The sequence below is a fragment of the Staurois parvus genome, unplaced genomic scaffold (assembly GCF_062004578.1).
Source record: "Staurois parvus isolate SC_StPar_1 unplaced genomic scaffold, SC_StPar_1.0 ptg001052l, whole genome shotgun sequence".
Taxonomy (NCBI): Eukaryota; Metazoa; Chordata; class Amphibia; order Anura; family Ranidae; genus Staurois; species Staurois parvus.
The window spans coordinates 514,279-541,635 of NW_028318848.1; the positions used below are offsets into that span (position 1 = coordinate 514,279).

The 27,357-nt window shown below is 43.6% G+C and overlaps 1 protein-coding gene across 1 annotated transcript; it reads right to left on the reverse strand.

Annotated features, from left to right (window-relative positions):
- Positions 1–26,392, reverse strand: LOC149440795 (major histocompatibility complex class I-related protein 1-like). The gene is made up of 6 exons (XM_089658139.1): positions 25,927–26,392; positions 17,983–18,243; positions 14,626–14,904; positions 13,716–13,988; positions 1,068–1,196; positions 1–501 (listed from the first exon to the last, which is right to left on the reverse strand). The coding sequence occupies exons 1-6, from the start codon at positions 25,973–25,975 to the stop codon at positions 440–442; spliced, it is 1,053 nt and encodes a 350-aa protein (XP_089514265.1). The 5' UTR covers positions 25,976–26,392; the 3' UTR covers positions 1–439.
- Between the last annotated feature and the right edge of the window lie 965 nt (positions 26,393–27,357).

Here is a 27,357-nt window from a genome sequence, read left to right on the forward strand (position 1 = left end):
TTGTACTGCACTGAATCTCTGTGTTGAAGAAGCCATCTTGGTAGGGGCAGGGCTTTGCTTCCACATGGCAGAGCCTCCAGCAAGGAGAACAGTGAGCACCACTGTAGTGGCATCACTTCAAATCTCTTGAGACTAGCAGTCAGAGGCAGCAGATCTCACGCTGCAGATATACAGCTATAAGACCGTAGGGTCTGGAGTTCCAAGACTGGCAGGGAACTGCTTCGGCACAATTGAAATGTATAGATGTTCCCTATAACATAGCCAATCTTTACTTTTGAGTTCAGGTCTTTAATACAACATCAGTTCATCCAGCTGCATTGGAATCAGGGCCCAGCAGACTTCTTGTAAGACTTACAGATGGATATGAGATAGCAAACCAAGACCTCCTGGTTATATAGACCAAAATGGCAGTCCTAAACTGAAAAATATTGTTCGCCTTCTATGTTCCTGAAACGGGAAGGATGAGTGTTTGCACCGCACATTCTCCATTTGTTCTGTGTCCTGTAAAGACGGGAGAAATGTATACTTTATTAGAGATACTATAGCTAGTTCCATTCTACACAGATACAAATACAATGCTCTCTATAAAAGGTAACTTAGGAAATATGAGTCTACCTGGAGCTCTCTACCAGTCATAGTTCCAGAACTAAAACCAAAAGCTGAAAAGGTGATTGCAATAAGGTGAGTGGCCAGACCTGATCTAGTAGCTCTCCGGTTGGTGTCTGTCTGCCCCATGTTGGTATTGTGTCCACTGTAGCATTTGAATTTTGCAGAACACGTTAGGGATTGGCCATAGAGGGATTGCTCTGATGCAGTTGGCCAACTTAAACATGTATTGCAATATATGAGAGCTATAAATCCCTGTCCTTTATTGTGTAGTACCCTCCAGTGTGCTACTAGTGTTAGTGGAGGTACATTTATGGTGGTGTAACTCATGCTGTGTGAGTCTGTAATATATATATATATTTTATGCTGTGTATAGCAAGTAGACTACCCTGTGACAGTACCCGGGTAGCAGCCAATCTCTGGTTCTACATGCTACATATACCTGATACTATTTCACATACCTGAGAATTTCTTCCATAGGATGAGTCCAAGAACACCAATAAAAACCGCAGCAACAACAAGCCCGACAATGAGGCCAATATTAGGATAGCTGTCACCATGAGAGCCGTGATCCTTATGTACTTTGTACCCTACGGAAAATGCAAAATAACAGGACATATAATTGAAGAGTACCCGAAGGGGTTTTGCATTTTTTGAACACAAAGAGTGAAACATCCTTAAGCCTATGGATGGAGGCAGGAGGAATAGAATGACATTTTCAGAATGATGAAAATTATTATTATTAGAAATGTCTCCATCAACAGGGGTATCACAATGCACCTAAGTACCTGCATTTGTGTTTTTAAGGGCCAGCCTTCTTATAAAGCACAGGTGTCGAACACAAGGCCCGCGGGCTGAATCCGGCCCTCCAGGGCATTTCATGTGGCCCTCGTACCTCTCCTGTAGCTGTGGCACCCCCATCATTTCCACGTTTTCCTTGTCTCAGTAGTCAGCAGCAGAGAGGGGTACAGAACTCCTACAGAACCTGCAACTCTCTGTGCAACCGCAGAACCCCCTCATCCCTGCCTCCCCTGGTCTCAGCATTTAGCAGACTGTCAGCTGACTCCAGCCCTCCTCTGGTCCTCCTCCAGACCCTGCATTTTCTGCTTCTCAGCTTCACCCCCAGCTTCTTCCCAGCTGCAGAAACAGGTAAGGGAGGGTGGGGACTTTTGATGGAGGGGGGGGGGGTGTTCTGGACATCTGCTTATAATTATTATGAGAATACTACAACTCTATGCCTGTTGAAAAGGACGCACACCATGGGTGTCATCCACAAGAAGCTTTATTAGAGACAACTCAGACAGAACACCATAGCAGAACCATTTTCTGTCTCTGCAATCTCCAATAAACTTCCTTGTAGATGACACCAGCGGTGTGCGACCCTCCTTTTCAGACTGGCATCATCTGCTACAGGACCGGGAGTGGGAGTGGGCTCCATGCTGGTCTGCACCCGCCTCCTTCACAGCTTAAGTCTGAAGTCATTACTATAACCAATAATAATGGAATGCAGAGGAAAGTATTTATTATGGTAAAGAAGAGACACATTTATATAGTCTCATAGAAACAACCGGCCCTTTGAGGGCAACCATAATGCTGATGCGGCCAGCGATAAAAAAAAATGGAGTTTGACACCCCTGCTATAAAGGAATGCGCCTGTGTATTAAACAGAGGAGCTTCATATAGACAGGAGGAATTGTCATTCTCAATATTCCACTGAATCCGCTTCAGTAAAAGTCTGGTTTACTCAGAGGACCAAGAAATGCTTAGAACAGGCTTGTCCAACCTACAGCCCAAGGGCCCCATGCGGTCCAAGATGGCTATGAATGCGGTCCAATACAAAATCATAAACTTACTTAAAAATGTTGATTTTTTTTTAAAGAATTCTTTGTAAAAATGCATTTACACTTCGTAAACACATGTGGCCGAAGAAACATTTGACAGTGTCAATCCCCCTAAAATTCTCCCAGTCCTCACAATCACGCCTCATTCATGTCATCAGTGTTCAGCAGCACCGATATTTGTGAGCAACTCTCTTCAAGGATGAAGCACACGAAGGGCAAAAGTAGAACCAAAATATCTGATGAGCACCTTGAGAATTCATTGACAATTGCCACTACATTCATCCAACCAGATATTGATGCGTTCGTTTATCAAAGACAGTGTCCATAATATGGCACTGTTTTATGTTGTTCTTTTACTTTTATCCACTTGCCCTCCGGGAGATTTCCCCCCTTCTTGACCAGACTATTTTTGGCGTTGCATTACTTTAATGGACAATTGCGCGGTCATGCAACGCTGCACCCAAATGAAATTTACGTCTTTTTTTCCCCCCACAAATAGAGCTTTCTTTCAGTGGTATTTGATCGCCTGTGCGTTTTTTTATTTTATAAAAAAAATAAAGACCGACAATTTTGAGGAAAAAAAAACAATATTTTTGATTTTTGCTATTAAACATGTCCGGTAACAAAATTTTTAAATCTAATTTCGCCATAAATTTAGAGCAAAATGTATTCTGCTCCATGTCTTTGCTAAAAAGAAAATCCCAATACATGTAAATTAATTGGTTTACTTGAAAGTTATAGCGTTTACAAATGGCGGTATATATACTGGGATTTTTTTAACTTTTACTTGTAATGGCGGTGATCAGCGACTTATAGCTGGACTGCGGTGGGCATTCTGACACTGGGAGGAACTGACTTGGTGTCGCTGACAACCCCAGTGACACCAATACAGTGATCAGTGCTTAAAAAAAACACTGACACTGTACTAATGGCACTGGGCAGGAAGGGGTTAACATGTGGGTCAATCAAAGGGTTAACTGTGTGCTGGGAGTGTTTTACTAGGAAGCGGTGTGTGTTGGCTTCACTGTAATCACATTTGCATCCATGTCTTGGCCGCAAGAAGAGGCATCGGATAGTGTGGCAACGCTTCTGGGTCGTCGCCAAAAGATGAGAGGAGAGAGCAGTGCAGGCAGAGTGCGTTCCGGGAAGAAGCGGTGCTTTGGCATGGATATGTACTCCCCTTCTCCACCCTGCTGGAATCTGTTCTCTGCACAGGCGCACTGCAGCAAGAGGCGTGGCCACGGCTGGCCGATGTGATGGTCAGATAACTGGCCCGTGCCATATTAAAAAATCTAAAGATGCCAATACAATTGTGCCTCCATTCTGCAGGGCACAGGAAGACTTCAATATAGAGTCAGCGGCAGCGGACGTAGCGGCGGCGATGGCAGAAATGGAGGCGACATATGAATGTGATGATCTGGGACCTGGTCGTCCCCAATCGGTAACGGACACGCGGCACATCCCTGTGGTCGTTTCTGAGACACAGGTGACACCATGGGAACATCTGATACAGGTGAGCTACAAAATGTAACGGTCCTAATCAGGGGTGGACTGACAACTCATGGGGCCCTTGGGCAATAGGGGATCATGGGGTCCTGTGTCCTTGCCCACATTCAAACAACACCCAAAAAAGACTATGAAAAAGGTACCAGGGGCGTCTCATGGGGCCCCCTACTGACCCTGGGCCCTCAGGCACTGCCCAAGTTCCCAAATGGTCAGTCCGCCCCTGGTCCTAATGGACATTACTGCTACATTCGGTTCTTTCTCTGAAGATGTGCTCGGCACGTAACGCGTAAGGAGGAGCCTACGCACGCCTTGACGTCACGCCGTCGGAGCATCGTGGAGCTCCGGCGGCCACTACATCTTACAGGATGGTTAGTCCTGTCTGTTTTTTTGTGCGCTAGCTTTTGCCATTTTACTGGATGCATCCTGCCTTTCTTATTGAATAAATACTTTTTAAACTCTACTTCACTATGGGCATTTTTTTGTTGATCCCTTGTGGGGAGCATCTTTTTTCTTAGATATCGTTGGTGTACAGTGGAGGAGCAGTGTTTTCTTTGGTGGAGCTGTGATCATTTTCTGCCATCTAGTGGATTTCTTCTGCCTAGCTCTGTATCATCGTGTGGACCTTCGTTGATCAAGGGTATACATCTACCCTCTGCATGCTGATGACTACTTTATGAACTCCATCCTTACTACACTGCACTATTTATGTGCACTTCTGGTCAGTGTGCATTGTTACCCTAGGTCACCATAATTGGGACTTTTTTTGATCATTTTTATTGTGTCACATTTTATTTTCTAGCGCTGCACTTTTAATTTTATTACTGCTACATTGGTTGGCTACTTCAGGGTTCAACTAAACCAGTGGTTCTCAACCTTTCTAATGCCGCGACCCCTTAATACAGTTCCTCATGTTGTGGTGACCCCCAACCATAAAATTATTTTCATTGCTACTTCATAACTGTAATTTTGCAGTGGGAGGAATAGTGCCATGTCATTGGTGTCAGTAGGATGAATAGTGCCCCATCATTGGGGTCAGTGGGAGGAATAGTGTCCCATCATTGATGTCAGTGGGAGGAATAGTGCCCCATCATTGGTGTCAGTGGGAGGAATAGTGCCCCATCATTGATGTCAGTGGGAGGAATAGTGCCCCATCATTGGTGTCAGTGGGAGGAATAGTGCCCCATCGTTGGTATCAGTGGGAGGAATAGTGCCCCATCGTTGGTATCAGTGGGAGGAATAGTGCCCCATCACTGATGTCAGTGGGATGAATAGTGCCCCATCACTGGTGTCAGTGGGAGGAATAGTGCCCCATCACTGGTGTCAGTGGGAGGAATAGTGCCCCATCACTGATGTCAGTGGGATGCATAGTGCCCCATCGTTGGTGTCAGTGGGAGGAATAGTGCCCCATCGTTGGTGTCAGTGGGAGGAATAGTGCCCCATCGTTGGAGTCAGTGGGAGGAATAGTGCCCCATCATTGGTGTCAGTGGGAGGAATAGTGCCCCATCATTGGTGTCAGTGGGGGGAGTAGTGCTCCATCACTGGTGTCAGTGGGGGGAGTAGTGCCCCATCACTGGTGTCAGTGGGAGGAGTAGTGCTCCATCACTGGTGTCAGTGGGAGGAATAGTGCCACATCATTGGTGTCAGTGGGAGGAATAGTGCCCCATCATTGGTGTCAGTGGGGGGAGTAGTGCCCCATCATTGGTGTCAGTGGGAGGAATAGTGCCCCATCACTGGTGTCAGTGGAAGGAATAGTGCCACATCATTGGTGTCAGTGGGAGGAATAGTGCCCCATCATTGGTATCAGTGGGAGGAATAGTGCCCCATCATTGGTGTCAGTGGGAGGAATAGTGCCCCATCATTGATGTCAGTGTGGTGGAGGGGAGAATAGTGCCCCATCATTGGGGTCAGGGGGGGGGAAATAGTGCCCCATCGTTGGTGTCAGTGGGGGGGAGGAATAGTGCCCCATCGTTGGTGTCAGTGGGGGGAGGAATAGTGCCCCATCGTTGGTGTCAGTGGGGGGAGGAATAGTGCCCCATCGTTGGTGTCAGTGGGGGGAGGAATACTGCCCCATCGTTGGTGTCAGTGGGGGGAGGAATACTGCCCCATCGTTGGTGTCAGTGGGGGGAGGAATAGTGCCCCATCGTTGGTGTCAGTGGGGGGAGGAATAGTGCCCCATCGTTGGTATTAGTGACACAAATGATGGGGCACTATTCCTCCCACTGACACCAATGATACTTACTTTGCTGACCCCTGCTCCAGCCTGGGCTCGCTCTCTCACTTACCTGTCAGCTGTCTTCCTTCTCTGGCCGCTCTCCTCTTCACTCGCTCCGGCAGCTCCCTCGGTCTTCTTCGATCTCCGCGCGCTGCCGCTCGGCTCCTCCTCTCCAAGCTCCACCTCCTCGCCGGTGATTGGCCGCCTGTGTGCCTCTCCTGAGCTACAGTTCCGGTGGCCAATCAGCGGCGAGGAGGCGGAGCTGCTGAGCGATCCCGGAGGTGACAGGAGCAGCGTATCATCCCGCCCACACATCGCCGGAGACAGCAGCGGTGTCTCGGTTCCTAAGACCATCGGAAATATGTGTTTTCCGATGGTCTTAGGCGACCCCTGGGAAATGGTCGTTCGACCCCCAAAGGGGTCGCGACCCCCAGGTTGAGAACCGCTGAACTAAACAGTCAAATGTTAATCATGTAGATAATGCTAATAGGAATATTGCTGATACTGCTGCAGGTGTTTGGTCGCCATCTAGTGGATCTTTTGCTAATGACGGTTGTACTATTGATCACACTGCAACTGTATCAGTTTTTCCCAAACCTAATGTACCTAAATCTTGTTTAAAAGAATCTTTGCCATGATTTATTTCACCGCTTGGTTTTCATCTAGCTAGTGGAGTTAAAGACAAAATATGGCAGGGTGATTTTGTTGATACCCTTTCCCTTCTTCCATGTTCTAAGGTATATCTTAAAAAATGTGAGTTAGGGACCTTAGATTGAACACCCCTTGAGGGTTAGGGACTGATGTGAATGTACAATTAATATGTAAAAGTGCTGCGTAAATTGATGGTGCTATATAAGTACCTGAAATAAATAATAAATAAATCAGAAGAGAAAAAAAGGACAGATCAGAAGAGGACCGTAGGAGGCCGGTGGCTCATTCTTTTAACAATTGGCTTCAGGCATTTTGCATTTTTTTCTAGTGTGATGTGCGAAACGTATCCAGATAGGAGTTCTGGTCTTTTTCACCACATTGATATTATTCTGGAAGCGTATAAAAATTTTGGCGGAATTTCTTGGTTTGGGTATGACGAATCTTTTTGACAGAAATTGGCGGTTCACCCTTCCTTGCAGTGGGGTACTAAAGATGTGAGTTTGTGGCTTAATCTTTTTTCTACCCCAACGATCAACCTTTGCGAAACCACAGCCTACAAACCCCCCGCAACCAATACCCCTTACAGAAAAGGAGATTGTTTTTCCTACAGTGATGCAATATGCAAATGGCCAGCTTCATGCAAATATTGACATGAGCGTGCCTTTTGTTACAGAGCACATCCCATTGCCAAATGTTTCAAAAAAACTAGTCAATAATCCACACCAATTGGGAAGGGAAGTCTTTTGTAAAGGCAATGTCCCCGGTGAAACTGGACGCACTCACCGGGGTAGGTTGTACTTTAGTGCCAAATATATCTCTGGACAGTTTGCATAATATTGTACGCAAAAAATTGTTTAAAGAATTGCACAAAGATAGGTTGGCTGGCCAGTTTTCTCCGCCTTTTCGCGATTTTAGAATATCTCCGCTAGGTATTAGCCCAAAAAAGGAACCGAATGAATATAGGTTAATTCACCATCTGCCTTTTCCAAAAGGGTATTCCTTAAATGAGCAGATTTGTTCGGAGATTGTTTAAGTGTGTTATGCTTCTTTCCAGAAAACTTTAAAGAAACTTAGGCAGTTAGGTCCAGGGGCACTTTTAGCTAAAGCGGACATCAAATCTGCATTTAGATTGTTGTCGGTACACCCTAGTTGTTTTAATTCTTTAAGTATTTTCTTTGAAGAATTCTTTTATTTTGATAAATGCCTCCCGATGGGTTGTTCTATCTCCTGTTTTTATTTTGAGGCTTTCTACTTTCTTGGAATGGGTCATGTCTCAGGTGTTGGGTTCTGATTCATTGATCCATTACCTTGATGATTTCCTTTTTTTGGGCCCGGCGGGGAATGAAGGCTGCAGTAAATTATTAACTGATTTTCTCTATGTTTGTGACCATTTTGGAATTCCTCTTGAGCATGAAAAAAAGTTTTTTCCATCGTGTTGTTTGGATTTTCTCGGTATCACTATTGATACTTTGCATATGGAATTCAGGCTCCCAGCTGAAAAAATATGGAAAATCAAATATTTACTAATTATCTTGATTCATAAAAAGAAAGTAACCTTGAAAGAATTGCAATCTGTTCTGGGCCTCTTGGCTTTTGCCACAAGGGTTTTGCCTGTCAGGAGAATTTTCTCTCGCAGACTTAATCTGGCTATGTCCAGCTTGAAATCTCGTCCTCCCATGTTAGGGTGTCCCATGACATGCGAGAAGACATGTTGGCATGGTATCAATTTTTAGACCACTTTAATGGAAGGACAGTCTGGCAACAAGATTTTGTTTTTGATGCTGACATGCAGCTTTTTACGGATACTGCTGGGTCTCTTGGTTTTGCAGCCATTTGGTGTACGCATTGGTGTGCTGAATTCTGGCATTTTACATGGAGATTGATGGTTTATTTAAAGAATATAGTCCTCTTTGAACTTTTCCCTGTTGTTGTTGCGATCAAGTTATTGGGGTCCTTTTTTTAAGAACAGGCATATTTTTCTGAGTTCTGATAATAAGGGCGTTATGTATGCTTTAAATTGTCTCTCTTCTAAATCCCCACCAGTTATCGTCTTAATGCGCTATTTAATTTTCAAGTGTCTTAGTTTGAATATTTGGTTAAATGACAAACATGTTGCGGGTAAGAGTAATGTTATGGCGGATTCTTTGTCTCGCTTTCAGATGACAGAATTCTTCAAATTATTTCCAGAAGCAGATGCAGTCGGAATAGCTTATCCTCCTCATTTGTGGGATCTCATTTAGCTGGCATTAATAACTATATTAAACATTCATTGGTTCCTTCAACAATGGCTGGATATGAGTCAGCCTGGTTTGGTTGGCTAAGATTTCTAGATTCGGTTCATGAAAGTAGAGATGCGTTCTCTGAACCATTATTATTGTTTTTTCTTAACAATTTACTACAAAAAGGATACTCCTGGACTCGTGTTTATAAAACGATTGCGGGCATATTCTTTTTTCTAAAACTGCAGAATTTAACACCCTTTTTAATTTTCTTTTCAGTACGACAGGCTTTAAAAGGTTAGAAGAAACGACATTCTACTGTGGATTCCAGATGGGCTATTACTCCTCAGTTGTTGGAGAGCTTGGGTTACGCTACATCTTCTGTGTGTTTTTCCCGTTTTGAATCCATCTTGTTTAAAGCGGTCTTTTCTTTAGCCTTTTCCACAGTGTTAAAAATTTCCGAATTAATTGCAGCAAATAAGAACTGTCATTCTGGGCTTTAGTTTCCAGATATGGTTTTTCACGATACATTTTTACGTATTTTTATTGGTAAATCAAAAATGGATCGGCTTGGCAAAGGTTCTTGGTTAAGGCTTAACGAGTTACATGGTTCACCAGTTTGTCCTGTAGCTCTGATGAAGGATTATTTGCAAATCCGTCTTTCCTCAGATATTGTATTTTTTATACATGCTGATGGTTCTCCTCTCACAAAATACCAGTTTAATACGGTGTTTAAGAAATGTCTTTATATATTAGAATTGTCTCACATTAAAATATCCTCTCATTCATTCCACATAGGAGCTGCCACAGAGGCTTCTAGGTTGGGTTTAAATGAGACGGTTATTAAAAAGTTGGAAGATGGAAATTGAATTGTTTTAAATCCTATATCAGGTCTGATTCTTACCATTAAATTATTTTAGGTGTCATTCAGGTAGTCTGGATATGGGAACATTCCTTCATCTTTTGGGCGCATGCACAAGCTGCCAATAGTGTATATTCTGAAACTCTAGGCATGAACAATGACCACTTTCAGGTATTTTGGAGTGGACGGTGAGGTATGATTTGGTCAGATTTGTGTTTTGAATTAGGCAGGCTAGGTCATTTCTGGCCAACACCAGACATTTTAATAATTCACCTTGGGGGAAATGACATAGGACAAGTTAAAACATTGGACTCGATCTTTCAAATGAAGGATGATATTCAGCTGTTACACTCCTTTTATCCAAAGATGGTATTTGTTTTCTCAGAAATAATTCCACGTTTGCGCTGGCTCGAGACTTCGTCTCTACAACCGTTTGAAAAAATTTGTTAAAAAAAAATCAATAAGGCTATTCACGAAGTTATGGGGCTGGTTAATGGGTTTTCATATCGTCATTTGGAATTAGAAGATGGTTTAATTGATATGTATGGAGATGACGGCATACATTTATATGATATAGCTTTAGATATATTGAATGAGGACCTCTATACTTGTATTGAATTGGCTGCAGTATGGTGGTTGTGTTACAGATGGGGTTTTTGTTTACTCCTCCCCCCCCACCCCCCCCCCCGTCTAATGGTATGGTTGATAAGTATTGTGTTAATAAGTATAGCTTGAGTCGTAGTGACCAAGGCTGGCCATACCCGATACAATTTTCCTGAGATTTTTGGTTTAGATTTACTAAAAACCAAATAATAGGAGGTCAAACCCAAACACTTTCAGTTTTATCCAATTAGGCAGGCCCTTGCACTACACAGCTGAAGGTAAATCTAAAGGAAATTGGGCGGAAATTGGATAGAAAATTGTAGTGTATGGCCAGCTTAAACTGGGGTTTTTGAGTAAGATTGATTTAAGTAAAAATGTTTTACAATTATTAGTAAGCTAATATGTAAAAAATAAAGCGTTATTATAAAGAAGGATATTTACACCAATAATATAACGGCCGCGGCCAAGTTAGCACCAAAACAATAAGAGTTGTAGTCTTTATTGTATAGACTAAAGAATACTGCCTGCAGTCCCATAGGAAAAGAAAGGGGGAATAAATAGCCCCCCCCCCTTTGTTATGGGACTGTGGCAGGGAAACAAGGTTCCAAAAATACAGTGGGGGAACATTCTAGAAGGTCAGAAGGGATTTTTAGCCCCCCCACTGGTGTGAGGAGGAAAAAAAAAACGTTAAAGTGTCAAGTTCCCCCATGATATAATAGTATAACGGAGAAGCTTCAAGAAAAATGGAGTTTTAAGCTCCCCCACTACACCTGTGAAGTTTTAAGCCCCCCCAGGGTATATTATATAATGGGGAAGATTTTAGAATTGGAAGTTTTTAGCCCCCCACAGGGGCGGACTGACCATTTGGAAACTCGGGCACTGCCCGAGGGCCCGGGGTCAGTAGGGGGCCCCATGAGATGCCCCTGGTACCTTTTTCATAGGCTTTTTTGAGTTTGGGCAAGGACACAGGGGCCCCATGATCCCCTATTGCCCGGGGGCCCCATGAGTTGTCACTCAGCCCCTGGCCCCCCACTACACCTGGACATTCCTGGAAGGAAAAAGTGACCAATAGGAAGAATTGGAGAGAGGAGAGGGCTAAAAAAGGGGGGTCCGTTAACGGAAGATTCAGAAACCTGGGAGGCATCTTTGTGGTGCGACCTCCCACCCGCCCCTTTTCATCGCGGCCAATTGTTATTGGTAAGTATCATATTTGATGATGTTAAAATACATAAATATGTAAATTGAAAAAAGTTGTATTGTTAATGAGTATGGCTGATAAGTGTTGTGTTAATAAGTACAGCTTGAGTCGTAGTGACTAATATGGGGGTTTAAGATTAATTGAAGTAAAAATGTTTTACAATTATTAGTAAGCTAATACGTAAAAAATAAAGTGTTATAAAGAATGATATTTAAACCAATAATAAACCGGCCGCGGCCGAGTTAGCACCAAAACATTAAGAGTTGTGGTCTTTATTGTATAGAATAAAGAATACTGCCTACAGTCCCATAAAAACAGCTAGAAAGTGATGATACATAAACATATATATATAAAACCATATATAAGGTGCAGCGCTATAATAGTAAATGGCATATATAACATATAAAATATATATATACACTAAAGTGCAAATATCAAATCACACTGCGGTGAGGTTAAGTGAGATGAAAAAAGTCCCAAAATAAGTCAAACGTGGGGATCCAATAGATCCTAGTAGGTGCGTGGGATAAGATTCTGTGTAGCACAGGGTGAATCTGAGGTAAAAATTGTGCACTCACCAGAAGTGCGTAAAAAAACGCATGTAAGGTTTATCCTGTGATATCAGATAGCGATCATCAGTTGCCAAGATAGGGATAGAATCCTACACCTTCCAATCGCACCTTGGGTATATACTTCAAATTTCATATGCGTGTCTCAGGCGTGTCACCATCCGGGGTCCCCTTTTAAGGTAGATTCTGCAAGTGGGGACTCTCATAGAAGAGAGCCCAATAAGGGACACCACATAGTGTGATACCGTATAAACTGAGTTTATTTAAAGGTGCAACATGAATAGTGAAGATAAAATGCAAATAAATGTAAATGAAACACTGACCAGATAATAGTTAGGATGACCACCTGTGGTGGTAAGACGTCCAGATACTGCAGCCCCCCTGACGCGTTTCGTGCGGTGCACATTATCAAAGGGTCCTGGGCCACTTGCAGAATCTACCTTAAAAGGGGACCCCGGATGGTGACACGCCTGAGACACGCATATGAAATTTGAAGTATATACCCAAGGTGCGATTGGAAGGTGTAGGATTCTATCCCTATCTTGGCAACTGATGATCGCTATCTGATATCACAGGATAAACCTTACATGCGTTTTTTTTATGCACTTCTGGTGAGTGCGCAATTTTTACCTCAGATTCACCCTGTGCTACACAGAATCTTATCCCACGCACCTACTAGGATCTATTGGATCCCCACGTTTGACTTATTTTGGGACTTTTTTCATCTCACTTAACATCACCGCAGTGTGATTTGATATTTGCACTTTAGTGTATATATATATTTTATATGTTATATATGCCATTTACTATTATAGCGCTGCACCTTATATATGGTTTTATATATATATGTTTATGTACTTTATTGGAAGGTTCTTTCTTGGTTACCTTTTGGTGTTCTAGCCGCTTTGAGATCTCCGGATAGCGCTCGCATATTATCTTTTGCAGAAAGTGATGATGTCACTGGGTCCCAAAAGCGGTGTATTTACATTTTAATTTCTTAAATGTTGATTGGGAACAGGGATAGAGGGAACAAGGGAAGGTATGCATACACTGCACTCAAGTGCAATGGTTTTCCTCTTTAAAATCTCAAATAGAAAGCCTAGAAAGTGAGTGTTCTTCTTTACAGCATCACTTTCCTTTACTGTGCACCTTAAATCTATTAGGTGCATTTTACATGAGACTTTAATTGGGCTTTAAAGCTGAATTCCAGGTATGGATAGTATAGCATAGTTACATTCCTCCACTTTGGACCAATGTACATATATGCCATACCTGTGGGATCCTTGTGGAAGCTGGAAATCTTTAGTGATCACCTTTGTCTTCCGGGTTCCATTCACAGATCTTCACATTCAAACACTGAAAGATGTTACTTGGTTGCAAAAAAAAAACAAAAAACAAACCAAACAACAACATGATTTTGCAGTAGTTTAGGTCTGGATTAAACTCACCCCAGAGAATAATGACTGTCTCCTGCAGGCTGCTGTGATCCACATGACAGGAGTAAGTGTCCGGCTCCCTGATCTGCACATCAGTGCTAACTGTGGTCTGATAGGTGCCATCAGGGTTGGGAAGGATAGGATTGGTCTGATTTCCAATCATTGTATCGATTCCATTCTTTATCCATTTTACAGTCACAGCTTGGGGATAGAATCCATACACCTGACAGTGAAGCTTGGTGACGTCACCCAACTTACGTCCTGAGACCTTTACCATTGGTGGGACTGGAAGAATAGGAGAGAAAAACATTAAAACATTGGCTAAATAGTGTCAGATAGAGTGTGAGTACACAATACAGTATCTACCCGAAGTGAGTCCACCCCTCACATTTTTGTAAATATTTTATTCTATCTTTTCATGTGACAACACTGAAGAAATGACACTTTGCTACAATGTGACGTAGTCAGTGTACAGCTTGTATAACATGTAAATTTGCTGTCCCCTCAAAATAACTCAACACACAGCCATTAATGTCTAAACTGCTGGCAACAAAAGTGAGTACACCCCTAAGGCTGGCCATACAATATACAATGTTCTGGAGAATTTTGCTTTAGATTTACCAAAAAATATATGAGGTTAATCCTAAATGACACTTTCAATTGTATCCAATCAGGCAGGCCCTTGCACTACATAGTTGAAAGTAAATCTAAAGGAAATTGGACAGAAAATTGTATAGTGTATGGCCAGCCTTAGTGTCCTAGTGAAAAGGACAAAGAAATAGTAAAGCTTCCCAGTGGGGCTGCATACAGCAATAATCATTTAGCAGCCTGCTCTATCCAGAACTAAAAGATCATTCACTATAGATATTCTGCAAGTGGCAATACTTTGATATGACATCTATTATGTATGTAATGCAGTCACCTGAGCTTTTCATATAAAGTCTCCCAAGTTTGAGGAACGTCTTCAGAGTCTCAATACATTCATTCTCCAGGTATTTCTTGTTCTTGTTTCCTTGACTCTCCTCCGGACTGTTCCATCTCTGTGTAGTGATCTCAGCTGCATACCTGGCCGGGATCCAGATCCCTCTCTGTGTGTCCAGATACATGAAATCTCTGCCATCATATCCGATCTGTTCATACCCCAAGACAGTGCCGTCATCACTCAGCATGCAGCCGTGCATTGACTGGAGGATGTGGATCCCTGTGTACAGAATGGAACATGTTACGTCTTGTACAGGGATGGACTGACCATTTGGAAACTCGGGCACTGCCCAAGGGCCCGGGGTCAGTAGGGGGCCCCATGAGATGCCCTTAGTACCTTTTTCAAAGACTTTTTTGAGTTTGGGCAAGGACACAGGGGCTCCATGATCCCCTATTGCCCGGGGGCCCCAGGAGTTGTCAGTCCGCCCCTGGTCTTGTATGTTTTCTGTGTAAGAGGTTATGATAGGTTTAGCAGGCTGAATAATAGGTCTCGGTTACAAGGTGTGCCTAAAGTCATTCCACCCTGATCTGATACTTCAGTTAAGGCCGGAAGGAAGACCACTAAATCACCCATTTTACTTCTGTCTTTCTGGTCATCCGGGTGCTACATCTCCCCAGGTCTTCTTCTTCTTCGTGGACTCCCAATACTCCAGCCACATTCTTCACACCAGAAAAGGGGAGTCAAAAACAGCAGTGTGAGCTTCTTATAATATGAATAAAAAAATATTAACCAGAGGATTTCCCCCCCTTCCTGACCAGGCCATTTTGGCGATACGGCACTGCGTTACTTTAACCGACAATTGTGCGGTCATGCAACGCTGCATGCAAATTAAATTTACTTCCTTTTTTCCCCATGTATAGAACTTTTTTTTTACAGTGGTAAACAGATCGCCTGTCTGTTTTTTATTTTTTGCGCTATAAACAAAAAAATGGGCCAAAATGTATTCTGCTCCATGTCTTTGCTAAAAAAAAAAATCCCAATATGTGTAAATTAATTGGTGAAAGTTATAGCGTTTACAAATGGCTGTATATATATACCAGAATTTTTCTTTTCCTTTTTACTAGTAATGGTGACAATCACCAACTTTTAGTGGGATTGAGGCGGGCATTTTGACACTGGGGGAAACTGACTTGGTGTCACTGTCCCCAGTGACACCAATACAGTGATCAGTGCTAATAAAAAGCACTGACACTGTACTAATGGCACTGAGCAGAAAGGGGTTAACATGTGGGGCGACCAAAGGGTTAACTGTGTGCTGTTTTACTGTGGGCTGTGTGCAGGGGCGGACTGACAACTCATGGGGCCCCCGGGCAATAGGGGATCATGGGGCCCCTGTGTCCTTGCCCAAACTCAAAAAAGCCTATGAAAAAGGTACCAGGGGCATCTCATGGGGCCCCCTACTGACCCCGGGCCCTCAGGGGGTGCCCGAGTTTTCCAAATGCCCCTGGCTGTGTGCATGCTTTCCACTATAAGCACACTGCTTTGTATGGCTCTGCTATGCAGAACCATACAAAACAGTGTGCACAAGCTGACAGGGGAGAGATCTGTGTTGTTTATACACAGGTCTCTCCCCCGTTGGTAGCACTTGGCGATCACAGGGGACCAGCGAGGAATCACCGTCCGGGACGTGGTGACTGTCAGCCAAGGCCACAAATGGCGGCACGGGTAGGGCGTGCACGCGCCCCCTACCTGAAACTGCAAAATCACATATATATATGGGATTTTGTGCACCCGTGCTGCCCTGTAACAGTATTTCTGCTATAGAGCGATGCAGAAGTGGTTAAAGCAGAACTAAACCTATAGTTTAAATCAGCTAAATACATGTCAAGTGCCTCAAAACAAAAAGGTGTTCAAAGTCTTACCTGGATTTCATTAGAAAGCAGCCACAGCCTCGGTAGAAAAGCCTGTCGCCTTGCCAGATGCCATAGAGTGGAACCCTTGTCCTTGGTGTAGAAGCAGTGGTGTCTTTGAAGAGGTCTGACACACGTCCTGGTAAGTCAGATGAGTCCCTTTCAATCAGCAGGAGGCATGAGATTTGCTGATTGGAGAGCTCTACCTCTTATTCAACCATGTTGGACCTCTGCTGAGAGACCACTGCTTCCACACAGAGAGCAATGGTCCCACATTGGGGACAGGGGACAGGCTTTTCTACTAAATATGTGCCTGCATTCTAAAGAAAGCAAATTGTAGATGTAGCACCCTTCTAGTTAGACTGCTAGGTACATTTAGTTTTTGTCTCTTTCTGTAATCAGAGGAGCAGTGATGGTTTAGTCTGGTTTGTTCAGGGCTGCACAGACTAGGAGTTTGATTGCTTCCCTCTGCCTCTAGAAGAATATTCTAGAGCAGTGGTTCTCAACCTGTGGGTCGCGACCCCTTTGGGGGTCGAACGACCCTTTCACAGGGGTCGCCTAAGACCATCGGAAAACACATATTTCTGATGTGTAAAGAGCAGCTACTGTGTAGAAAGCAGCTGCTGTGTTGAAAGCAGCTACTCTGTTAAAAGCAGCTACTGTGCTGAAAGCAGCAGTGTTGGAGGTAAAACGACACTTCATGAATTATAATTAATGGGTAAACAATTTTATGGCTGGGGGTCACCACAACATGAGGAACTGTATTAAAGGGTCACGGCATTAGGAAGGTTGAGAACCACTGTTCTAGAGTTTAGGAAGGTAGAATTCAACTGACCAGCATAAATGTTGAGTGGAGCCTAGCCAATCCCTGGGGAGGTGTGCCCAGATGGTGGCTGGGATGCTGTTAAATTGTCTGGAAGAGCGATGGCCCTCTTCCCCTGTTTTGGAATGGAGCTTCAGAGGGCTGTTTGCCCCGGGGGCTTCTCTGGACTGGTTGCTGGACTACAAGGAACTGAACCTATGGACTCATCCTGCCTCAGGACTTGTGAGTAGAGCTTTTATTTGTGCTACAAGCTAACTTCATGGTCCCCAGCTGTGAAGCTATAGACCAGGGGTGTCAAACTGGCAGCCCTCCAGTTACAAAACTACAAGTCCCATCATGCTTCTGCCTTTGGGAGTCATTCTTATAACTGTCGATCTTGTCAATGCCTCATGGGACTTGTAGTTTAGCAACAGCTGGAGAGCCACCAGTGTGACACTTGTGCTATAGACTGTTCCAGTCTACCACTGCTTGCCTAGCTCCCTTGCTTCAGCTTCTAGAAGAATTTGCTCTTGCTCATAGGAAGTAAATAAAAAAACAAGACAAAGGAGACCCGCGTTATACCATACTAGGTTTTGAAATACTACATCGTTGGCCTTCAAAAGTGAAAATAAAGCCATAGCTGACCTTCGGTCTGGTTGAATCTGCTCATTGCTATCTGCACATTTTGCTTGAAGATAGGCTCCTGTTTTTGATTCAGAGTTGTGCCTCTTTCCCAGTATTCAGGTTCCAGATTCTTCATCCAGTCAACTTTGGGAAGATACTGATGGGTGTCACTGTTATAATTCTCTATCTCTAGGTCATCCAAGTATCCAACCACAGAGTAAACAGGCAGTCCGGATCCCGGAGCAGAGACTCCAGTGATATAATACTTGAGTGAGTGACTTTCTGAGGGATAAAGAGAAGACATTTTATGATGTGAGATAGAAGGCTATAAAATATGACAATATTAAAAACTACAATTTCTTTGTTCACAAATATGGAGAGAAGTTAATGCTATTTAGGCTCTATGCACACTGGCTTAATAAAGCTCCCAGTGGAGTTTAGTGTTTTGCCTGTAGAAGCAACTCATGTTATCCTATGTGTCCATGCACATTAGGTAGTCTTGAGGCATTTTTTGAGCTCAGCATTTAGAGGGAGAAAAAATATCTTCTATTTTGTGTTTCTGGCAGAATGTTTACATAGGCAAAGCTGTGTTCTGTCACTCTCCTCGTAGATCAATGGGTGCCGGCGCTCATCCATTGGCTGGCACCTGTTGATCAGTTTCTGCTGTGACTAATCACAGCAGAAGCAGCATGTCGGGGGTGAGCGCGTGCCCCCCCCCCACCAGGAAGTGCAAAATCAGGTTTATATATGTGATTTTGCACATAATGGCTGCCCTGTAGCAGTAAATCTGCTATAGGGCAGTCCTAAACTGGTTATTTATAGCTTTTTTTAATCTTTGGTCGTGAGCAACATGGGTTTTATTTTTAGTCTTTTGAACTTATTGTTTATGGGAATATATTTTGCAGTGTGTTTGCATACGGTAGTTTTGAAGAATTCCCATTTCTGTTCAGTGTTCATTGATGCCGATATTTCCTCCCAGTCTAAGTCTTGGAGAGCAGCTCTCAGCCTTGAAAAATGTGCTCTCTTAATGTTGAGTTTTTATCTTCCCATATGTGCTTGTTGTTTACAGCTAACAATGAATGAAATAATTTTATGGTCACTGCTACTCAGATGTTCTTTTATATGAACATCTTTATATTAGTAATAAGCTCTGCATTGTTTGAGATCACCAGGTCCAGCAGAGCATCATTCCTAGTTGGGGCCTCTAAGAACTGTACCATAAAATTGTCCTGTAGTAGGTTTATACATTTTTGCCCTTTAACTGTTCCTGCAGTACCATTACTCCAGTCAATTTCCAGGTAGTTAAATCCCCCATTATCATCACTGTCCCAGCCCTTGCAGCCCTTTCTATCTGTGCAAGGAGCTGAATCTCCACCTCATTAACACTGGGAGGCCTATAACAAACTCCAGTGATTACCTTTGTAGTACCATTACTCCAGTCAATTTCCGGGTAGTTAAATCCCCCATTATCATCACTGTCCCAGCCCTTGCAGCCCTTTCTATCTGTGCAAGGAGCTGAGTTTCCACCTCCTCATTAACACTGGGAGGCCTATAACAAACTCCAGTGATTACCTTTGTAGTACGCACCCCCGTGTGCAGTTCCATCCATAATGCTTCAGCCTCATCACACTCTCCATCAACTAGGTCCTCTTTCACACTCGCTCTGAGATCACTTTTCACATAGAGACAGACACCACCACCTTTCCTATTTACTCTGTCTCTCACAAAGAGAACATAGCCAGGAATATTAATGGCCCAGTCATGTGAAGAATGAAGCCAAGATTCAGCAATACCAATTAAATCATAGTTCTCTTCATGCACCAAAGCTTTCAACTCACCTATGTTGCTTGGCAGACTTCTGGCATTGGTGAACAAACACTTTAATTTACTGTCACATTTTGCATGCAAATTTTCCTTTTTTTTATTTTAGTACAAATGGTACTAATTCCAATGGTTGTTTGTAACATGGGAACCTTCTTATCACCTTCCATAGCCCTCTGCCCATCTTTCCCCATTCCACCCACCAATAAGTATTGACCCCTGTCTGATCTGTCTACCCCATTATAATCTATTTCTCCCTCCCCCCTCGATCCTAGTTTAAATAGTCCTCCAGCCTCCCCATAAACCTCTCCCCCAGCACAGCAGACCCCTAGGTGCAAACCATCTCTAGTATATAGGTTGCACCCCAATGAAAGGTCAGCTCAGTGCTCTATAACCCCAAATCCTTCCCTCTTACACCAGGCCTTCAGCCATGCATTGAGTTCTCTAATCTCCCTCTGTCTTTCCTGAGTTGCGCATGGCACAGGTAATATTTCAGAGAATATCACCTTCCCTTCAACATGCAGCCTAGTTCTTTAAATTGATTCTTAAGGAGCCTCCACCTTCCATGTATTCTGTCATTAGTTCCAACATGGATCAAGACAGCTGGGTCATGCCCAGCCCCTCCCAGTAATTTATCAACCCGGTCCACCACATGCCGAAACCTGACATCAGGGAGACAGCAAACCATTCAGTTGAGGTGATCCTGGCAACAAATTATTCTATCAGTCCTTCTGCTTATAAAATCCCCTACTACCACCGGCTGTCTAGGCCTTCCTGCACTACCCTCACCACCCCTCCCAGATGGTCTGCCCTCCCGGCTGTCAGGGATAGCAGTGACATCCAGGGCTGCCACCCCTGGACTTGCCACCCCCACATCTTCACCCAACTTGGCAAATTTGTTTGGGTGCTGAAACCCAGGGCCAGCCTTCCTTTTCTGTGAGCCCCTACCACTGCCTCTTGTTACAGTAACCCATCTTCCTACCTGATAATCCTGATTAGTCCCTCCGCCCTCCACATCAATCCCATAACTACCTGCTCAGTAAGCAGAAGACCCCTTTCAAGGTTGTCGGTTCTGCCCAGTGTTGCAGCTTGCTCCTCCAGATCTCTAATGTGACCGAGCAAAAGGAGGATGAGCATGCTCAGAATGAGTTCTACAGAAAGTTATATAGTACCTGGAGCACCTGTGAACAATTACCCCCTCTGCTTAATTAGCAGACCATTGTGGTGTGGTAAAAAACACCTCTGTTTTTCCTTGGTTCTTGACAATCCTAAGCTTTCCCACTTCACCCCTTCCTGAGGCCTTCGCCCACTGCTGTGGGAAAGCTTAGGATTGTCAAGAACCAAGGAAAAACAGAGGTGTCTTTTACACTCAATGAAGAGCAGGCCAGCCTTCAGGATATAGGAATCAAACCAGCGCCATCCTTTGTTACTGTGCCAAGGGAGCATCCTTTTCAGTTACAGAGTGTAGGGGGGGGCAGACACTGACAGTATTTACTGAGAGCTTAGCAGAGCCACCAGGGAAGGTAGTTGAGAGGTGATTTATCTTATCGGATGATCCAAAGGGAACCCCAGATGGACAGAGGTGCCCAGAGGGAAGCCCAGAGATGTTAGACAAGTCCATAAGAGGATTCCATTTGAGACCTTGAGATGTGAATAAGTCTTCTATATGCATATTGGAATTATGCATCTGGTGAGTTTATAATTTGAATATTTGATCACCGGAAGACACACGAAGGATCACTATATCATACATTTAATACATAGACTTTGGCACTTTTTTCTGACACTAACCAGTCACCCATATATGCACTTTTATTATTGTTGTCTTGTTTATCTGATATAATTTATTAAATAGGTTTATGCTCATATTTATCTTCTTGAATATATTATTTCGGCACTATTTGCTTTTAGCGCTGCGCCTTTTTGATCTATTTGTGGACATCTGACCATCACACAACGGCTGAGTTCCCACACTTTTCTTTTGTGCGTTTTGGGGGGTTTCTGCTTGTTGCACACAGTGCAGCTCTTCTACTTGAATGGGCTGCCCTACGTGTGACAAGTTCCCCAAAGAAGCTCCAAATCTGTTGTTGGAGCAGAGTGGGATGCGTTTTCTTCACTGCACATTTTGCTGCATTTGTAGAATGAACGGCAATTTACAGATGTGAACAGGACCTCAAGCTAGACATACACTGATTGAGATTGGTCTGGTCCCTGCTGAACTGGACCCATGTCGATCGGTTTGTAGGCATCCTAAGCAGAATTCAAACATTCGATCAACCTCTGTCAAAGGGACCTGCTTGAAATCTTTTCATTGATCAGTGGCTGCCTCAGTGGTCCTTCTGTCAGAATACAATGCTCAGGCACGGGGGTTTCCTCCATCTCATTTGTGTGAATGGAGGAAACTGCCAGTTGTTTTTCACTCAGCCCACTAGCTGAACAAAACACTATCAATCTACAGTCAGGTCCATAAATATTGGGACATCGACACAATTCTAAAATTTTTGGCTCTATACACCACCACAATGGATTTGAAATGAAACAAACAAGATGTGCTTTAACTGCAGACTGTCAGCTTTAATTTGAGGGTATTTACATCCAAATCAGGTGAACATTGTAGGAATTACAATAGTTTGCATATGTGCCTCCCACTTGTTAAGGGACCAAAAGCAATGGGACAATTGGCTTCTCAGCTGTTCCATGACCAGGTGTGTGTTATTCCCTCATTATCCCAATTACAATGAGCAGATAAAAGGTCCAGAGTTCATTTCAAGTGTGCTATTTGCATTTGGAATCTGTTGCTGTCAACTCTCAAGATGAGATCCAAAGAGCTGTCACTATCAGTGAAGCAAGCCATCATTAGGCTGAAAAAACAAAACAAACCCATCAGAGAGATAGCAAAAACATTAGGCGTGGCCAAAACAACTGTTTGGAACATTCTTAAAAAGAAGGAACGCACCGGTGAGCTCAGCAACACCAAAAGACCCGGAAGACCACGGAAAACAGCTGTGGTGGATGACTGAAGAATTCTTTCCCTGGTGAAGAAAACACCCTTCACAACAGTTGGCCAGATCAAGAACACTCTCCAGGAGGTAGGTGTATACCTACCAAAGTCAACAATCAAGAGAAGACTTCACCAGAGTCAATACAGAGGGTTCACCACAAGATGTAAACCATTGGTGAGCCTCAAAAACAGGAAGGCCAGATTACAGTTTGCCAAACGACATCTAAAAAAGCCTTCACAGTTCTGGAACAACATCCTATGGACAGATGAGACCGAAATCAACTTGTACCAGAGTGATGGGAAGAGAAGAGTATGGAGAAGGAAAGGAACTGCTCATGATCCTAAGCATACCACCTCATCAGTGAAGCATGGTGGTGGTAGTGTCATGGCGTGGGCATGTATGGCTGCCAATGGGACTGGTTCTCTTGTATTTATTGATGATGTGACTGCTGACAAAAGCAGCAGGATGAATTCTGAAGTGTTTCGGGAATATTATCTGCTCATATTCAGCCAAATGCTTCAGAACTCATTGGACGCCCCTTCACAGTGCAGATGGACAATGACCCAAAGCATACTGCAAAAGCAACCAAAGAGTTTGTTAAGGGAAAGAAGTGGAATGTTATGCAATGGCCAAGTCAATCACCTGACCTGAATCCGACTGAGCATGCATTTCACTTGCTGAAGACAAAACTGAAGGGAAAATGCCCCAAGAACAAGCAGGAACTGAAGACAGTTGCAGTAGAGGCCTGGCAGAGCATCACCAGGGATGAAACCCAGCGTCTGGTGATGTCTATGCGTTCCAGACTTCAGGCTGTAATTGACTGCAAAGGATTTGCAACCAAGTATTAAAAAGTGAAAGTTTGATTTATGATTATTATTCTGTCCCATTACTTTTGGTCCCTTAACAAGTGGGAGGCACATATGCAAACTGTTGTAATTCCTACACCGTTCACCTGATTTGGATGTAAATACCCTCAAATTAAAGCTGACAGTCTGCAGTTAAAGCACATCTTGTTCATTTCATTTCAAATCCATTGTGGTGGTGTATAGAGCCAAAAATGTTAGAATTGTGTCGATGTCCCAATATTTATGGACCTGACTATATGTCCAGTTTTACTATATCTGGATACCCCTCCAAACTAAGGAGTTGAGTGAAGGATGCTTGGTAGTGCTGCAGCATACAAAGACACTATAGACAATTGTCCACTTGTTTGGAGTTCTTTCCTTCATAAGGTGATTTTATAACGTTTGCAGTATTATTATACAGGATTTATTATTATACAGGACAATATATATTATATACCAGATTTAAAGAATAATAATGATTTACACCTGTATAATTTAGTAACCATAATAGATTTTCTGTGACTCAAGTGCAGAATATTACATACAAAAGCTGTTGAGTCACCTTAGGCCCTAGAGGGAATATACACAAATTCCGTGTTGCTGGGTGGTGACCAATAATTATGTTGAATGTAAGACATTTAGCCCCACAACAACAAAAAAAACCATCCTAGATACAATTGGGCACTCCCTATCTTGTGACAACAGTTTGGTGGAGGTCCGTTTCTATCCCAGCATGACTATTTTTATATTTGAAGGTTTTATGATGGTATTTAATAAAGATGTATATTAACTTTTAATTTACTGGTGTCGTTAAAGTCCCTTTCTATTGGGGGGTTTCTCCATATATCGTTTTCTATTCCAGCATGAATGTATTCCTGAACTCAGCGGCTAGACTCATCCACCTCACCAACCGCTCCACCTCTGCCACCCCCCTCTGCCCATCCCTCCACTGGCTCCCGATTGCCCAACGCATCAAATTTAAACTTCTAACCCTGACCTACAAAGCCATTCACAACACTGCCCCTGACTACCTCACCAACCTGATCCCCAAGTACCGCCCTACCCGTACCCTTCACTCCTCACAGGACCTCCTTCTTTCCTGCTCCCTGGTCTCCTCCTCCCACGTACGACTGCAAGACTTCTCCAGGTCCTCTCCCATCCTCTGGAACTCACTGCCCCAGTCCATCAGACTGTCACCTTCCCTCCTCACATTCAGGCGCTCCCTCAAAACCCATCTCTTCAGGGAAGCCTACCCCACCCTCACCTAACGGCTGTTCTCCCTCATTCCTCCCACCACTCCATTCCCCACAGCCACTTCCTCCTGTACCACTACCCCCTCCCTCCTAGATTGTAAGCTCGAAAGAGTAGGGCCCTGTTACCCCTCATGCGTTGTTTGTTATTGTTGTACTGTGCCATGTATTGTTCCCCCCTCTATTGTACAGCGCTGAGCAAACCCTTTGGCGCTATATAAACTCGATGTAATAATAATAATAATGCAAAACCAGCTCCATAAAGACAAGGTTTGATTACGGAGGTTTGGTATGGAGGAACTCAAGTGGTCTACATGGATCCCTGGCCTCATCCTTACTGAACACCAATGGAATGAACTGGAATATCAGTTGAAAGTCTGGTATTCTTATCCAACATCAGTACCTGATCTTACAAATGTTCTTTTGGCTGAATGGGCACACATTCCCACAGACAAACTCCAAAATCTTGTGGAAATCCTTCCCAGAAGGGAGGAGACTGTTAGGCCTCTTTCACATGAGAGGTTTGATTGGGTCCAGATTTCTGTCTTTTAACAGGACCTGATCGGATTCTCCATTCTCCTCTATGGGGAGTCGGATGTAAATGGACCCGTGTCCTCTGGGTCCAATCCAATGCAGCAAAAACAGGAAGGAGATCTGTTCCCCTCTATGTGGACCGATCGGATCAGATGGTAGTTGGATGTAAACAGACAGCCGGTCTGTTTACATCTGACTGCCCATAGAGCAGAGCGGGCTGTGTCTGTGTCCGCTTTGCATAAGGAGGATAGACAAGGACCCGTCGTCCGGCCACTCCTATCAGCTCAGCAGGGGATCAACGGACGGATCCCCTGCTGAGAAAAAAAACAGATCCGGCCCGTGTGAAAGAGGCTTTTAAGTCTCAAACAGCAACCAACTCCATATTAAAGGCTAACATTACAATGACATAAAATAACTAACAATGAGGTTCTATAACTTCTTCAGCTACGTGATCTGTCCTTATATTGTTCTTTTTACATTTTATTGAGTTGTTAAAACATTTGAGGCACTCACCAGAACATACAGCTGACACTTCTAAAATTAGGAGTAGAATCATCTTCATCCTTCTGCAGGGAAGTTCCTGTGTGAACCTTACAGGGTCCTCAGTGCTTTGAAATCCCCTAATTCCAGGAGGGTCTGATGTAGATATAAAAATCCAACCAAGGCAGGCCCAGCAATACAAGAAGAGCTGTAATTTCTGTGCTTAGCCAGCAATATAACTCATGAAGTGTAAAACAGCCCGATTTTGGAAGTTATTAAAAATGTAAAATAAACAGTCCCAGTTAATATTCCTAAATTTAAATGCATTGAGTTCTTCTTTTCCAAGATAAATAGTAGAATAATGTCCAAGAACAAACGTTCTTCTCTTTCTCAGTCCTGTCGTATGGCTCAAAAAAACGTCTTTAAAGCAGAAATAGGGAAATGTGTTTTATATTTCAGCACCATGGAACCCGTCTAACTGGAGAAGCAGGAATCAGCTTTACTCAGGGCAGTCATACAGTTCGGTTACTAATTACCGTCACACACAGAAGGGAAATTCTCTGCTGTAGACTATGGACCAATAAATAAATAAATAAAAAGCAGGCCATCATCAGCTGCCAAGCAGGAAATATAAACACTAAGAAGTTTAGGAAAAAGGTGACAGTGACACTTTTTTCCATTAAAAAAAAAATATATCTTAGTATGAATTCACTAAAATTCAACACATACAAAATGCCACTGCTTTGTGTTATTTGTTCAACTGAAATCATTTTTAATTCCTTCCGATGCATTGATCTACATTGGGAAGATTTATTTGACACATGAATTATTATTACGTACATAAACTTAGATCCTGCTTACTGTATATCACCGAACTTGTCATCAATCAGCCCCTTCATAGTAGACTACAATCCTTGCAGCTCTATTGACGCATCCGAGGGAATGTGTAACTTGTTTTGATGCAATGGGGGAGATGTACTAAAACTGGAGAGCACGGAAGTGGGTGCAGCTGCACATCGCAACCAATCAGCTTCCAGGTTTTGTCAGAGCCTAAGGCTGGGTTCACACTGATGCTGTGCAGCACATCGCATGTGATTCGCATTGGAACCGCATCGCATTCCTGTGCAAATCACATGTGAATTCTGTGCGGTGTGATTTGAATCGGGTAGAAGGGGCGTGTGCGCCCTTCCCGTGCCACCATTGATGGCCTTAGCTGTCGATCACTGGGTCCCGGCTGGCACGCGGCGATCACCGAGTATCACTAATGGGGGAGAGACCTTTATGTAAACAATACAGATCTCTCCCCTGTCAGCTCCTGCACATTGCTTTGTATGACTCTGCATTGCAGAGCCATACAAAGCAATGTGCTGACATAGTAAAGCGCACACACAACACACTGTAAAACAGCGCACAGTTAACCCTTTGATCACCCCTCATGTTAACCCCTTCCTGCCCAGTGTCATT